The sequence below is a fragment of the Hetaerina americana genome, unplaced genomic scaffold (assembly GCF_022747635.1).
Source record: "Hetaerina americana unplaced genomic scaffold, ioHetAmer1.1.p SCAF_9, whole genome shotgun sequence".
NCBI lineage: Eukaryota > Metazoa > Arthropoda > Insecta > Odonata > Calopterygidae > Hetaerina > Hetaerina americana.
The window spans coordinates 59,451,862-59,469,408 of NW_027287538.1; the positions used below are offsets into that span (position 1 = coordinate 59,451,862).

General features: G+C 40.5%; 1 protein-coding gene across 1 annotated transcript in view; it reads right to left on the reverse strand.

Moving 5' to 3' along the window:
* Positions 1-17,547, reverse strand: part of mtgo (miles to go) — a 168,992-nt gene that overhangs the window by 62,058 nt on the left and 89,387 nt on the right. The window contains exon 2 of the mRNA XM_071597504.1: positions 7,802-8,774. Within this exon, the coding sequence (XP_071453605.1) occupies positions 7,802-8,198 (397 nt within the window). The 5' untranslated portion in view covers positions 8,199-8,774. The remainder of the gene's footprint in view (positions 1-7,801; positions 8,775-17,547) is intronic.

Sequence of the window (17,547 nt, forward strand, 5' to 3'; positions counted from 1 at the left end):
GGAGCGTGACTCTTGAAAAATGCATTCCAAAAGGGACGGACACGAAATCTCGACTTTTCCACATCCTTCGGAGAACGAGGGCCACTCGTTCTCCTCTCAACCTCAAACGATTCAAATTAACCGTTAGCGTGCACTACTCCTAACGGAAAACAACCAACGCATTGAACGTACGCAATCGATAGGTATACCTTCCAACCTTTCAGGAGACCGCATCCAGGACGTTGTGGAGGACATTTCTATCATGAAGCCGCTCTCTCGGCTACAGTTTACAGAACATTCACAGCATCGTACATTCAAAACTTTCCCTACGCATGTATCCGGAACATTTCCCGTCGCTCCCTTGCTCTTGGACTTGATCATTATCCACTTATCTCTTACGGGAGTAAACAACGGCGGGACAGTGCTGTCAGCCTTCCTCGTGACCGATGCCGCTTTCCGTTTTATAGCCCATGATTTCAGCCCATGATATGTCTGTTCTATATACATATATTGAATTTTTGAAAGACTGGGTGTCCGAACGAAGAAAGTTCTCAATTTTTTTGTATCTTCAGTGACTTCAGGTGAAATAGGCTGCTTTCCCGGGCACCAATCTTTAAATGATATAAGTCTTGACCACCTACGACCCCCGTGGCAATTTTATTGATTCACAGGATACACCCAGTCGATTCGGATTCGATTTTCAATGTATCAAGGAAGGAAAATCACTTTGCGGGTCCACAGTAAAATTTACAAGGAAAATGGACCATTCGCGTCAATGTACGCAAACCTAAATCGGAAAGTCATTAGCGATTCTCTGGATCCGCCCCACGAATGTATTCCCTCTGATTTCTATCCATTGTCCATATTTTCATCATACGTCCCTATGGATTTCAGAAGCATATGTTGACATCCCAGTTAATCATTTAAACTTTCACTCAAAGACAAGGTTATGAGATGGCAGAATGGAAGCGGTCGCGAACTACACAACTAAGCAGTTAATATTCGACTCGGTCTATATAAATGAAATAATTTTTCCCGGACTAAATTTCATTATTGGAGTGGAAGGATGCTGCGAATAATTCAATAAATTTCAGGAAAAAACTTTTCTGTGGCTCTTTCTACAGAGGTTAATGGAGGAGTGACCCTAGGAGAATTCTGTACCACTCTGCATTGATCACAGAACCAGGAATTTTTGAAACATAATTCTTTCACAGCCGATTGCCCGTTTGTTTTACTCCACACGCCTTGCGAACGAGTGAAGCCCGCGAGCACAAGACTCGTCAGCAACTGTGCACTTTTACACGGAACAAGTATTTCTTGGGATTTATTTACGATAATCCAATAAAGTATGTCACGGAATTATAGATTTGCGACCTTCGGAGAGCTAATCTCTCAAAGAGGCGAGAGCCGTCATCAACGATTGGGTCTAGACAAGTGATGTAAAACCGTCGGCCTTCGAATTACCTCCAATCCAGCCTTAGAGAGACTTGGGGAAACGCTTAGACCAAGTGTTCAATGAAGAAATTGTGCGAGATTTCAAATCATGTAGAATAAATGCTCCAAAGCTACGTTCTCATTCGTGATGAGAAAAAAATATTTATTGTATGATTCAATTCTGAGGATGACAGCTTGACGTTCGAGACGCCCACCATACGATTATTCATAAGTATCCTATCATTGGGTTTCTTTCTTTAGTGGAGTTTTAAGCAGATTTTATAAACATATTTTTACCATTGCTGAATATGTATACGCATATTCAGCAATGAAATAATATTTATATGTATGTGTATACATGCATATATATGTATGCAAGTGTGTCTATGTACGTAAGTATGTGTATTTTATATATATACATATATATATATATATTCCTGTGCAGCACTAAGGTACTAGAGTTGTTCCACTATTCCCGCTAAATTATAAGGAGAATTAATTATAGCAATAACTATGACTTTCTTATAACTAACCGTGATTCTATGTCTTCATGCATGAATACATGCCTGTATATCCCACCCAGCAAGTCGTGATCAATATTGATTATGGAAATAGGTTTACGTAAGTCATTTATTTCGAAATCGTCCTTAAAATTGTTCACCATTTAAGATATCACTCAAATTTATATCCTCGAAAAGGATTACGCCATAATAAAAAAGGCAAAAAATGCTGAAAACAACTATTTTAAGTCTACATGATTACACCTAAACCCTTGCCGCATGATAATATCATAATATATATTAATTTTGAAATAATACATGCGTAATTACACACAAACAGAATTTATTACAGCTATTATTAGCAATACACGGTGAATTTTCAGTGTGATAAGCTAAGCTATTAATGAAGGAAATATATATTAATAATAATAATAAAATCATCGTGTTGATATTTTTAAGTTCTTTGAATAGCAAGAAGGTTTATGGAATGAAAATGCTTGTTACGAGAATGACATCCCTTAAGAGACGAGACAGGCAGTGAAGCACCGTAAAGCATACTTAACATCTCTTAAGAGATAACAAAGCCCTTTGTCTCATGGCTCCACAGGTGCCGCATGAGTAAACAATTCTTTGAGAGGAATGCCGAGAAAACGAATTTATTACTCCGCATCACTAAGAATTTCATTTTGAAATGGAGCGAAAACAAGTCGCTCAGTGATTGCCCATATGACGAATTTAATCTCATAATAGGACAGAGGTTTATGAACGGAAAATATATGTCGTGTAAAGCTAAAGGATTTGTGGCGCATTGGTGAAGAATAACGAAAGAACAAAGGCCAAAACACATACCTGATTCGTAAGAAAAAAATTTGAGAGACACATTCGGAAGAAGAGTTATAATTTTTCTGACAGCCATTTAATAATCTTTTCGAATACAATTAAGTTCCGTGTGTCATGACACTTAAAAGTGTCCCATGAGTTGAAGTCAGTAAAGCTTACCATATTTGCCAATTTTTTCAGCTTCACACAATAAACATTATAATCATTAATAGATCATTGAACACGTTGTTTGCATAGTCCTTTCATATGATAGTGTAGGCCTAAATCAACACAAAACGTTATGTTAGCGAAAACATAACTCATAGCATGGGCTCTGCAGAGACGAGAGCGATTTATGAACATCTTAGGAGTAAATGTGAATGAAATATTTACTACGAAAAATGAATCTCGACTGCAAGAGTCTATGTTCTTTTCAGAAAAGGAGAAAACTATTTTTTGACGATGGCAATCGTTGAACGATATTCAGAGTTTTGTTTAAGACTCAAAAATGTTTTAACATTATTTTGTGGGCCATGTGTGGCGTTATTATTCGTCGAGTCGAAGTCCATTTAAAGAGGATGAACGGATGTCACAATCTGAAGAACGTGTGCTATCTTGGAATAATAGGTCTCAAACTATAAATACTCCATATTGTAGAGCTCCTTAATGTCTTCCAAATCGTCTGTATACATTTCGTATTGTGTCCACGCATAATAAGAAATTTCCGAAATAACTCGTCTTTAATCTCCCCAGTCAATATAGTAAATTCCAAACACTTTTCGGCTTTCCCCAATAAATACCTTTTATTTCTTTAATCAAGTCTGACACTTCTTCCTTTTCCTTCTTTCATTTCCATCTCTTTTTTCTCTACGTGCAAAATTCAAAACCATCCAATATGCTCTCCTCTTCATTCGCCAGAGACCAAATTTCGGAATCAGACAACGTATCATTATATTCTACATACTTATATCAACGTATCATATGTTTTTTGTGGCTGTAAGAAGTTGTGGTTTTTGCATGAGGTGTCTTTTTCTTTTCTAAATTACGGGTGGTGTCCTAACACTCCCCGCAACACGCCCTTGTATTAAGTAGATGTAGATCATCTAAATTTATGAATTATTTAATCTTCTCCTTATGTCTTTACCCAGAATCCGTCAAATTTCCTCCTCTTGGAAAACACTTTTTTGAATGCGTAAATATTTCTCCTAATGGCATTAACACTAATTTTTTTTCTACACGCTGCTCAAATTTGTGAAATATTCCTGCCCAGATTTGTCACCTTACACGTAGACATTAATTAAGTCCTGTTACCTTATGATAATTCAATTAATTCCATTTTTTAAATGTATTTTCATCCCATCCTTTTACATTGCTGCCATGACGACAGACTCCAAAATTACTTGAAAAATAAAACTTTATTTTTCGCAAATTTGACTTAATCATCAAGCCTTCTGTCTTAAGTTCATTCTTACCTCCAGCCCTTTCTTTACCTCTATTACAAGTTCACCGACGTAAAATCTAAATAGAACTGGATATAATGATCATCCCTGACCAACTTCTCCAATCTGCATCTTCCCTTTTCAACTCTCCGAATGCTAATCTAATTTGGTAGTTATGACTTATGAATAAGAGTAGGTTATGACTTAAACTAATGTTCATTAATATTTTGTAAAAAAATAAGTAGTTTGCCTAACATATTCTGTTGAAAGCGTTCCGAAATCAATGAAGCAAATAAAAAAACAGAATTCGTGTCGCATTCCTTTCTACTATATTCTCACTACTTTAACTGTGTCGGTTCCTCACGCTAAAACCCTGATATTAGTCTTTTGCCCGATTATACATTCTCTAATTAATGGTTCTGGCGAGCGCCAAATATAATTTAGGTATATATTCATCACATAACACTGATTTTCTTTTTTTCGGCATAAAGAGAGAGAATAACTGTCCCACCAAAGTCCTCAGGCCTAAGACCTTTTTCATTAATTTTAATATTTGAGTTCAAATCGGCTTTTCTTCCATCTTTCCCTAAAATCTGAAAAAAATATTTCCCCGGACGATTCCCTCTGGGGATATTGTGCATTCCATCGGCCTTGTTAATTTCCACTTCCTGCGATACTATTTCTGTTTCACTATCTACTGCTTCCTGGGCTCAAGCTACTTTAATTCACGTCATATTCCTTTCCTATATGCAAATCAACTCTCCTAATCTTTTCTGCCATAAGATCATTGCTAGTGTTTGTTTCCATATTCCTTGAATCTCTTTCGGTTTCTAGAATAACTTGCTAACTCCTGTCAAGTCCTTAAATCTGGTATTGGTTTTCCTTTCTAAAAACCCTCATAATCCTCTCACCTTCTGCATAGGGCGTCTTCCCTTCCCCATATCTGATGTGTATGTACATATATACATCATCCCACGAATACATTTCCGTCACACGATTGAATTCTCGACTAAGTTTATTATTTAAAGTTTCTGTGCGTTCTTTAACTCTATGCTCTTCCCATTTTTTTCTCTTTCATATTTTTAACCACTGCTCCAGTTTTACATGGGTTCATAATTCTTACTCTACTTCCCTCCTCCTACAACTGGACCCTTTGTAATCCTCTTTTTATTAGAACTGCCCATCTCAGTTTAGCATATCCTATCATTTTAGCCTTGAACAATATTTTATTCGATCGATTTACGGTGTTCTTTCCTTTTAAGTAAATTTTCTGGATCCCAACTTCACTTCTTTAATCCTTCAATGAAATCATGATGGACGAGAAATTACGGCAACTGCAGTCAAATTCTGAGAATGTGGAATCCTGCTGATATACCTACATAATCAAATTATGTGAAATGCATGAAGTTTCCTCACTGACGCCGAGATGGAGTCAACACAAATCTTCCGAGTACTCAAGTTAGCCCTCGCATTGTCGTCGTACTGGGCCAAATTTACATCTGGAGCCTCCTCGAACATACACTGCCGTAGAACACACAGTATGACTCCGACGACGAATTCACTCGCATGCACGAGTTCCACGCATTTAATACTTCAAATAATGCTGAGACGGCGTCAACATAACACTAGCATACATGAAGCCATGTCTACCATACAGTATGTCATGACGAGAGTTTTGGAAATGTAGTCGCGGTATCAACATGTTTACACATCCCAGGTTTAGCGTGTCTGCAGAGTAAATTTGTTACACATTCGGCGTCCGTGTAAGATCTTACCTTCAATATACTCCAATTTTATCATCCGGTACATATCAACTTAGTATGAATCAAATTTCCCGACCGCATCTAACTGACTACAACCTCATTGGTAGTCCTGTTTTTGATGAACGTACAGCTTTAGGTCATAATAAAGAAAGTTACTTAAGCCGTCGATCAATCATTATGAAAACGAATAGCTGGGCCTATGCGACATCTAGGATGAACATTATGATGATACTATTGAAACAGCCGAAAATAAACAGTCTTAGCAAATATTCCCATTAGTTACATCGACTCATTATGTACACTATAACCAACTTCCTAAGTACGACTCCAAACTGGACCCTCAAATGCTGCTTTACGTATCTAATACCTCCAAAAATAAACTTTTTACACGATTACATGGATCAACATGAATATAAAATGTCAGATTCCAAAGAAACTGCGGGAGTTGCCGTAACAGTAACTTTTAACGGAGTCACAGTATTGCTCAATTGACGTCTTGTTTTAAAGCTACTCGTAATGTCACGTCATAACTCTAATCTACGTCATGCAACTACTGTTTGTGCAAAGAATTGGATTGATCTTTTCTATACTGCTCCGGGATCGCGGTTTCCAAGACTCCTCTAGCTCCTCTACCCCTAAATTGTACCAGGTGAAGAATTATATGTGAAATCCCAAAGCTTTTATCCGTAAGGTGGTTGGTCGATTTTTTAAATGCGAATTGATTTTCACTAAATTCAACGCCTACGATATGAACTTCACATAATAAAGGACGGAATAAATTAAGTGAGGATCATGACGAGTTAAGTCTTTTACACAACCGAGGTTTATTGAAAATTTATCCTTAATTTATCAATAAAAATTACACGTGATATTTCTACTTTAATCCGACTGTTTTTATTGGGGTTTCTGCTAGTAAGCGGTACAAGACACAGGAGATCATAGAGATAATACTATTATTACACCCCAAAACAAACGTGGATTTTGACTCAATCCGTTTCAAATTTATTTTCTACTAATATTTTAAAATTCAGAGCGGATTAAACGAAGCTGCAATAAAATTTAATTAACAAAAAACCTCAAATTGCAATGCATACGTTATAATGCATAAGTTATCAGGCATATGATATTGGCAAAAGCGCCAAATCCTCACATAATCTGGGCTAAGATGAAAAAAATTCATCTCGCCCACTAAACTCGAAATGACCTTCGACTTCAACCACCTTAAGAAGCCATTACACACGGGAGTTGATGCATGTAAGAGTCCATTTGTGTAAGACGGCGTAGCCAACATTTAGTGATTATCCCTGTGAATTATGAATGTTTCGAACATAACATACATATCAGAGCAGTAAACAACATACACAGAACGACTTCCAATTAATACTAAAATCTAGCACTGAATAATTATTAATACATTTTAATGACTATTGGTAATTATAATTAGTGATTGATTATTTAAAGAGGATATATTAAGTAGACTCAAATTTACTACGATACAAAAAAAATACTTGCAACAGGTTTGAACGCTTAGCTTTCTAACTTGAGTTAATTTCGTATTCGATTCGATAAAAATTGATCAGTTACTTATCAACTCCTGTGTGCATCTTGGGTTTTTTAAGTAAAATACGGAGCGCCTACATGCCGATATCGACGCTTGGGTCACACAAAATCGAATGCAAGAGGTGGATACTGACGTCGACACCGACACGTCTTGGCGTCCATCTGCCAGAAGTCGATAAGCGAAGGGTTTCTAAGCGGGAGAGTTAGTCTAAACTATTACACTGGCGCCACAAGCAAAATCATTTACACAAGAGTCTTCTCCGACCCAAAACCCCCAGGTTAGCGTACCGCAAGCGTTTTGCCTTACCATAGTCTCCGTGGATGGTGCATAGCCCCGTCGGGCACATGTCTTGATGGTTGTGCTGCGGGTGGGGAGGTTGACCCGCGGAGAACACGTGGAATTCCGCTGCGAGGGTATAATAATCATAAGACGGCTGCGAGCAATACATGTCCTCATGGTTTTCAGCCACCATAGCATCGAGCATCACCAACGGGGTATAGCCTCTGCCACCGCCCGAGAGTCTCACGCCCTTCCCGCTCTCCCTCCTCCCTCCACCGCCCCTGTCCGAGGGATAGCGCCCGTCGTAGCGTCCGTCGTAGCGTCCGTCGTAGCGCCCGTCGTAGCGCCCGTCGTAGCGTCCGTCGCAGCGTCCACAGCCGGGCACCCACTCCTTCCGCTTCCCGTCGTCACGGGCGAAGCTCATCCACGCGGGCGAGGTCCCAACACCACGCTAACACTGGCGCTACGGCGATGCGACCACAGCGGCTCATAGGAGGAGGAGGTGAGGTTTTCCTGGCTGCGGAGGAGCTAGGGTGCATTCCTCTCTCTCGTCCGCCGGGCGTTCCCGTCTCGAGGCGGGAAAGGAGAACTGGCGGCGAGGGAGCCGATTGGCGAAGATTTTATCTCCCAGTGCGAGGATTTATCTCCGAAATGACAACAGCTGATTGTGTTTTGTTTTGTGTGTGAGGGGTGGGAAGGAAGAGGAGGACCTAGAACTGGGGTGGTCCAGAGAATTGGGGGGGGGGGGAGGAGGGAGACGGGCACGTTGTGGGGACTTGGTCGCTTCAATCCCTTTCACCTCTCCGAGGAAGGAGAACTACCAGCCGACACCCCGATTTCCCGGGGAACCGAAATATTATTCCGGAGAAAATTCTTATCGCGCCATCTGCCGGAAGGTTTTCTCCAGTTTGTGTGTCAGGCAATTGGTTCCTATGTGTGTTCCAGAGTAGTCTGTGCCGGGCTGTGGGTTCTATGGGACTTCACACTTCACTTCATCAGTCTGAAGGCAGTAAAGGCGGTGTGGGTGTTGCAGAGAGGGGAGACGGCGGGGAGGAGTAGAGAAGGAGAGAAAAAAAGAGAGAGAGAGAAAGAGATACAACAATGAGTCAAACAATAAGATAACATAAAGCATAAAAATAACAAATAAATAATTTTCATCAAAAATCTTGAAATATTTGCGTGCATAAAATGCTTCAAGTTCGTGAAAACAAAGTAATAAATGCCATGAAGCAAATAAGAAAATTATACAATCAAAATGCATAAACATAACAAGAGATTTTATTTCGTACTTGTCTGATGACAGTTTATTTTTAAGCAAGACCGACAAATTCCAAGGAATAGTGATAAAACCAAAATTACGAACCCAGAACTCGGTCTGAGTTGATCATGACAAAATATTAATACTTTCAAAAATACCAGAAAATACAATTGGTTTATTTAATTTTAATGCAAAGTAAAACAACTCAACTAGGTGGATATAATTTATTTAAAAAATGAATTCACGATAGCAAGATGTAAAAAAAGAGATTCCTTTGACAATGAAACATAAATTTTATTCCGTAAAATTTAAATATCCTTGGATTTCGAGCGGCTAAATATAGGTGCAAACAAATAAATAAAAAAGCAGCGTAGAGTTTACATAAAAATTTGCCTGTAAGTAAAAAAATTAATAGGGGAACAGCAAACGAAAATAAATAAATATGGTGAACAGAAAATATTTGTTTAAGGACCGCGATTTCCGAGAAGACACACAAGCCGTGTTCCCCACTGCTCATAGTCGACCTCGGGTGTCTAAATCAACCGGACAGGAAGACCACCTCCAAAAGCAGCCCACCCACTCCTTCAGAGCACCAGCTTCCTATTATTAAATTTCCGTTCACGCGGAGGAAAATAAGATATTCCTTTTTCTGCCCTGCACAAACATCATGTCGGAGGGATAGCGGATGAGGCGGTTTGGAGATGAAAAAAAAACTCGTTTTGAAGAAAGCAATGGAAATGTGCATTTTAACCTCGAAGGACAGGACGTCGCTCTCACGCGAATCATAAACCACATGATGGGGGGATAGGGTGGAGAGGGAAATGGAGAGAACTGGGCGGGGGGGAGGAGAAACACAAAATCAATGACGGAGGAACGGAGAATGACAAAGAAATACTGAAGCGTGGAGAAGATGACAGAGATCTGAGAACCGGAGAGTGGGGAGTTGGGTGCAAGGAGCGTCGTTTGGGTGGGGGATCGAAAGGGTGAATGGGTGGGGGAAAAAAAGGGATTTTTGCGAAGTGAGGGACGAATAAACATGAGACTAAAGCGTGCGCAGTGGAGCAAATACGAGATGCCAGGAGGGCGGAGGCGACGGGGATGGTGGAGGAGTGAAAGGTGGCAAAAATAATGGCGATAAAAAATGGGAGGAAGAACGGAGGAGGTTGAGCGGAGGGTCGTAGATAAAGAGTGGGACAAATGCCACTTGCGATCAATCAAGGGAAAATCTGAATATATCATCCGAGCCAAGGTCAAACAAGAGTGCTCGCCCTACGTCAACACCGCGCCGCGCGATTCGTGGTTCCGCCGCTCGCCACTTCAGAGGCGGGGCCGTCGCTAGGAGACGGCTTAACCACCGAGCGTACTCAGCGGGTGAACCAAAGAGGCTAAGCGGGGAGGCAAGAATGCATTAACGAATACAATATAATAATTCAATATATAAACATGTAATCGTGTGTTTTATATATATATATATATATATTTATTTATTTATTTATTTATAAAACTTGGACAGCAACAAGCAATATAAGAACACATAAAAAGAACACTCATACGTTATTTCTTAATAATGTCGACGACATTTAGCACCGTCTTCCTCGGAAGAAACAGTACTACTGTTTCTTCCGAGGAAGACGGAGCTAAATTCCGTAGAAATTATTAAGAAATAACGTATGAGTGTTCTTTTTTTGTGTTCTTATATTGTTTATTGCTGTCCAAGTTTTTTATTCAAAACTTCCGTGTTACTTCGACGAAACACACACACACACATGCTTACATGTATATATTTTTATATACATTTAATGTACGAGTACGAATATATGTTTGTGTGTGTGAGTGTAAATGTATATATAAACACAAAAAAATACTAACAAATGAAAATCATGTACAAATGGTAACCAACCCTCGTCCCGAGAACAGACATCAGCACTCTGACGAAGGCGGACTGATCGCCGAAACGTTAAAATATGCCCGTGTCCTTTACATGTGCTTCTTGCGTTTCAATAGCATCCTTATCTGGTACAATGTTAGGTTTACCCTTAAGTAAATTAAACTCATATATATATATATATATATATATATATATATATATATATATATATATATATATATATCTACACACATGAACGTGTATGTTACGCATACATTCAAAAAACTTCAGCAAGCCTTCCCGTTTTCAACATCCTTTTTCCTCTTCGCGGACTCTACTTAGAATTGAGTTAAACGCGTATCGGTAACTAGAATTTAAAACTACATTTTGGAGATAAAATTGGCAGTTAAATTGAGAAACAAGGACGTTTAAATAGGAGTTAGAAATGGAAATTGTAAATAAAATAGCTCTGGAGAAATGAAGAACCAGCTGGGTTTGGTTATCTCGGGAACATTATTCAAGACGGGCTGGAAGGAAAGCTCCCAGGAGGAAATCTACGGAGCAACTCAACAGGTGAGGTAGACTTGAACGAAAGATAATAACACTTATTAGGACGCAAGAGAATTAGCATTGGGTTGAGAAGAAAGAAAGTTTGCAGTGGACAAAACTTTGAATTGAAAAGGCGAACGATGGAGTTTTAAAGGTATGGAAATTTCCGAAACGACTTGTTTCATCGGAAATGAGAATAAAGGTATATCCCAACAGAGACGGGATATCAAATCAATCAGTATTATTTTAAATTGCAAATTGCTTAAAAATAAGTAAATACGCGGGGAGTATTGGACAGGGAAAAAGGTTTAGGACGAATAATTGTGTGGATGAAGGATGGGTGGAAATATTCAATCAATTTATAGCGGTATGATTATATATCGAAATAATTTCTATGTTAACATACTGACCAAAACAAAATGGTTAATTATAATGATCTGGACCATAATCACCATGACGCTGACGATGAATTTAGGTCATGATATACACGTTATATTCGACATGATTCATTTAGGCAATTAGGGTATTTTTCTGGATATACAAATAGAAGAAATACATGCTTTGTGACGAATTTATAAACATGTGAGTTTAGAGAGATATTTGCGCAGATATGACTCTATGGTGTAGGCGATTCGATCGAGGATGTGGGCAATACTGTCGATATTTATCGACATTCTCGATACGAATCGCCAAATCGACATTTATTTTATATCGACGCTCGACTTGGGGAAGCGATTCTTGTACAGTCCTAGGAGTCCGTCCCTGTTGGTGGATATGCGGGGGAGAAAATAATCAAGGATGGACGTCGCGGGGAGAAGAATCTGATATAAAAATGCCCACTCGTTTATCCCGAGAGAACAGCGAGAGGAAAAGTTACCACGCTGACAGAAATAAAAATTGTGCATTGAAATATGCTACATAATATATAGTAACTCACACATCTAATGGCGTGGATATATACGATAATTAACCAAAGTTGTCAACCCGAAGATTGGTTTGGTTGGTGGGGGTAGAGCTCATGCAATGCTAAGCCCAATGGCGTGAAATTCACACTTCAGGGTAGGCGGGGAAGTTCCTTTCCCTGCGTCGCCAAAGGTTTCCCAAGAAAATGTGGTACCGTAATAATAACAGCATGAGTGAAACTAAAGATGCCCAGAGGCATCACCCGGAATCGAACCCGGGTCTTCCATTCAGCAGCTCAGCGCTCGGCTCACTGGGATACCGCGTCATTTAGAGCAATAATATTATTAACTGACGAATTGAATTTTTCATTGCTCATGAAAGTATATATTTCAAATATGGATACACATGGTGCCCGTGGCACGCACGCACGACTCCAATAGGCAGTTATTATTTAAAACATTTTTAAATCATATAATGGGTGCCAGGTGTCGTAAATCTATAGGAGTTTTTGTCAGGACTTACATTGAAGGCATGGCGGGATATAATTACTTTACCAGCATCCGAAGAAACTGTTTATTCTCGTGGTTTCAACAGTTAACGCTTTCACGATATCTGTCGGTAGCATAGGTAATAAAAATACATCTATTTCTCAAAACATTGATATACGGTATTCGTTGACGTCCCTGGGTCCGCGTGACCGTGGCCAAAGCGGGGAGAATTTTGGAAAAGGGCCAGTTTCCGCTCTTTCACTTATTTCTCGCTTGGCGTGGGAAAAAAAATCCGGCGCATCCTCCCACTTTTTTTCTGGCCAACAAGGAGTTGTAATTGTTTCCAGCATTGTTGCCTATTTTTCTCCCGGCGGTGGAAAGTTCCCAGGTTTTTTATTAATACTCTCTTCTCCTCCTCCACTTCCCCCGTCACCCACCTACCACGCCCACCACGAACGAAACACTTGTTGCACGCCCCCGAAAGGGAGGAAATTCGTACAAAAATCGCATCTGATACGGAGGGCGGGCCGCCCGCGAAATTTCCATTCTTCAAACCCAAGGACCGTCCGTCCGTCCGGAGATCACCTATACACACCGTGCGTCCGGTGGCACAAAAAAAATGCAAATCCGGAAACGCAGGCGGAGGAAGGACACCTCTGGAGTGTTGCGGTGCAAGAAACAAAAACAAAATGCAGACGATGCCAACTTTTCTGTTTTTTTCCATAGTCTTCAAAATAAAAACTTGACAAAAAAATTAACTAAACACCGAGCACCAAAAGAATAGTCGTAAATGTAAGGGAGTTGCTCTAACAAGAGCGATCATTTATTCGGGATGAAATGAATGATCAAGGCCATTGATTTTTTCAACAAATTACCGCATCGCAGCGAGGTGCGAATTCGCGTCACCAACTTAATCATACAAATTAAATTCTTAGCTTGTGAATAAATAGGATAATAGCAAACGCACTCTTTAAAACCAACTTTATCGTCAACTCTCGAGCATAAAATAATAATTCGTACCGCAAGTTAAAAGTTAAAATAATCCGATTCTTGGAAGAAAAAAAAACATTTACATAAACAAACGATCCTCATCATCATAGAGCAATAAAAAACCACAGAGAACTATCCAAAACTCGATTTCACCAAGCGAAAATATAGGTCACCTCGAAATAATTTAAGTCCCAACGGCGTGCGAAAATTACGCATTCAGAGCATTATCGTAAGCAAGGTCAAGTCCTATCCTAAGATACACCTGCAGTTTATTACGAATGTCTTGTTTAAGCTCGTATAAGCAGAGGCATCAGTCGGCATTGATCCCGGAACCTGGGTCCCACGCTCCCTGTCTACGGAACCAACATGCCACAATTCTTGCTGGAGAGCCTCCTTGAAATTGGAAACTATTGAAAGAAAATAATTACGAAGGAACAGCAGAAAACATCTAAAGATTAACAGATAAGTTATTCCATTCCAATGAAAACAGCTGATCGTAGTAGAAGAGTAGAAAAAACTATATTAAAAATAGTAAATGAATGTATGGCAAAACGGATTGGCTGCATTAACTCAAAGTAGCACCAATTAAGGTCTCTGGGTCTCGGCTAACGGCTGGGTTACTTGGTACCGTCGATCATTTCGCATAGACGATGAACTTTCTCTAACTCCAAGATCGAGAAAACTCGAAAAAACTCAAACTTCACAAGTATGAGAATGAAGAAGCATCGTAGGAAAAGAAAGAGGCGCAGGAAAATTTCGCATCGATGACCCGCCCGGGTACCGACTCGCACTTTGGAACGAATGGGAAGTGTTTTCAATTGGGATTAATTGAGGTTAAGACGGTCATCTCCCGATCACAAAGGAATCCTATGTGTCCTCCTCCGCAGCACGTAACTTCGTTCATCCATGGTTTCTCTTCTATTTAAGGGACAGTCTCCTTCCTCCTTGGAAGAACACAATGTATTTACCAGAAAATTCTCCAAAGTAGGTTACCCTAATGGCAAGTGCATTTCTCGGCTTCTGGTTCAAGTCCCGGTGCGGGTATCAATATTGCTTTTCAATTGTGCGTTCCGTTCAAGAGCGACAAATAAGCAAGTAGTTATGATAAAAAATTCGGATCAGAGTCGCCATTTTGATGTAATGAAGCTAACCTGCGACTCGGATAACTTGCGTAGTAGTATCAGTCCAATGAGATTTGTAACATGTAGATGTTATTAACGTTCTCAGGGAATGCTCCCACGTCCGAGCACTGTGCAAATTTCTTAAGGATTACCAAAGGAAATAAACAGGAAATCTTCATCAAGTATATTCCTTGAGCCTTTTTCTCCGAAGTGCCATGCCAAATCGATATCAACATATTTTGAAGTTCATATATGCTACCAGTAGGAACAGATACAATGTCGTTAGAAGGCTTTGTAAAAGTTAAATGCCAACACAATTATCAACCAGAAGGTTGGTTGGAATAGGCGAAGGTAGAGCTCACTTAGTAATGAGTCCTAAGTGGTGGGTTAAATTCACACATCAGGGTAAATACACCCCAGAGGGGCCAAGTTCCTTTCCGTGTCGCCATTTACTTTCCCAGGAAGATCGGGCACCCGAAAAATCACGCAACTTGGGCGAAGCTGAGGGTGCCCAGAGGCGTCACCCGGAATCGACCCTGTGTCCTCCGCCCTGTATTCCAGTGCTCTACCCATTGGACTATCACGTCCACAGACTTGTCTAATTTTACTCAATGTTTTGAGCAACAGAACTGTGCAATAAAAAATCCCGGCTTCAGTCGAACTCTGTAACACTCACACCAAACCGATGAAACCGCAAGAAACCGCAACCCCAACCCGGGAAAGCGGCACTTCACGGCCAGGTTGAGGCCGACTCCCTGCACGATCGGCGGCTTAAAGTTTGTGAACAGCGGCATCAATTCGTTTAAAAATGCTTTTAAATTCGAGTCTGGAGGGCCTCACTGCGATGAAATTCCAGGGCGGAGAGGAGGGCGGCCCCGTCGGGCGCCGGAGAAGGTCTCCTCTCCCCACCGCACATCCGGTCTCTGCCGGCCTGTCCGCTCAAATGGTATTTCGGTATGGCTCCGGTCTCGGCTTGGGCGGAGCAGAATACGTCATCCAACGGTACACGGGAATTAAACAGATCGGGGTAGCGGATCTGATGAGTCGCTCGGGCCGAGCACGAAAGCCCCGTCGCCAAGAATCTGTTCCTATCGCAGGGCTGCACGGGCGCCTGAACTAGAGAAAGCTCGGGGAGAAGATACTACCGGAAGTAGGTACATACATACAATATGACCCTCGCGATAATACCAAAAATCATTACAGAGAGCAAATTATCACCGCCACATGAGAACGAGTTCATTTTTTTCACTTAGGCTGCTGCACACGCTGTTATTTGAGAAGCTGGAGGGAGTTAGGAATGCACCACGTAAGTATGAACCGCGGACGTCGAATGCATTAGCGATGCGATTACCTTAGCCTTTTTAAGAAAATTGCGGGCATCATTTTTGTTTCCATTTGGTCGGCCCAACAGATAAAGAGATTAACGAGTTAATGGCAACCATCTGTATGCGTTTAGTTCAATGCATTTTCGTTGCAGGTCAATTTAGTCGACCACATTGTACCGTTTAGTCAGCAGAATTCGAAAAAAAAATTTTCGGGGCATGTCGTATATCATCAGTTTTCAGGCGAGAGATAAGATTTGTAGTTCGACAAGAGCACTCTGAGATCTTCGGTAACTCTTTTCACCCGTTTACCTCTAATAGACGATACCGCAAAAATCATGTCATATTGTGAACAGAAATGAATGATTGCGTTTCAGTCCTACAATCATATGCACAAGCACGGCTTCGTGAAACTACCAATATAAACAGCAGAAGGCAATGGAAGAGACCCTAAGATTTAGGAAAATAATATAGCGTAGACACAGACAAGTTTGGCGTTATGTTTCCTGATGCAATTCTATAAAAGAAAAATCCACAAGTTATCAACGCGGTATTTCCATATTGTCGAGGTACACAGCTACCCCAACACATTATTCGCGTTGGCATAACATTCCCGAACAGATGCATCACCATTGACATGTAATCGTGTCTAAAAATAAATAACTGTACGCATTTATCAGTGCGTATTCCCTCAGCGCAACACAAATCCCCTTGGTCCATTTACCCCTTGCGATATTCACAGTGTCCACATATTGACATGGCCGTCCTTGGCGGCAACCTATCTGTCCGACGCGTATTACTCACGAGAAACCGTTGTTGGAACATTATTTAGCGATTACGACGACAGCAAATTTGTTGGACGTGAACGGCGAGCATCTTCCGAGTTGGAAGGTGAAAGTTACCTCCTCCAGTTAACTCCCATTAGCACCCAATCAATCACGCGAAACGGAAGTTCAATTTGCCTTCGCGTCGGGGTAATGATAGAATAAATCTCTTTTTCGTCGTCAGCGGGGAGATCTTCATAACCCGCCACGACGCGCTGTTTTAATCGGACCCCGTTGGCCACGACCTTCCGTCATCAACTTATTCCCCCAGCGCAACACAAATCCCCTTGGTCCATTTACCCCTTGCGATATTCATTACTCAATATAGCGCATCGATATAATACTCTGTGAAATCTTCCAAAAAAATTTAAACGGGATTAACGATCACAATGGCTGTTAAAAAGTTTTCAAAAACTACAGCCTAAGAAAAGGCTATTTGAAAAAAATGTCT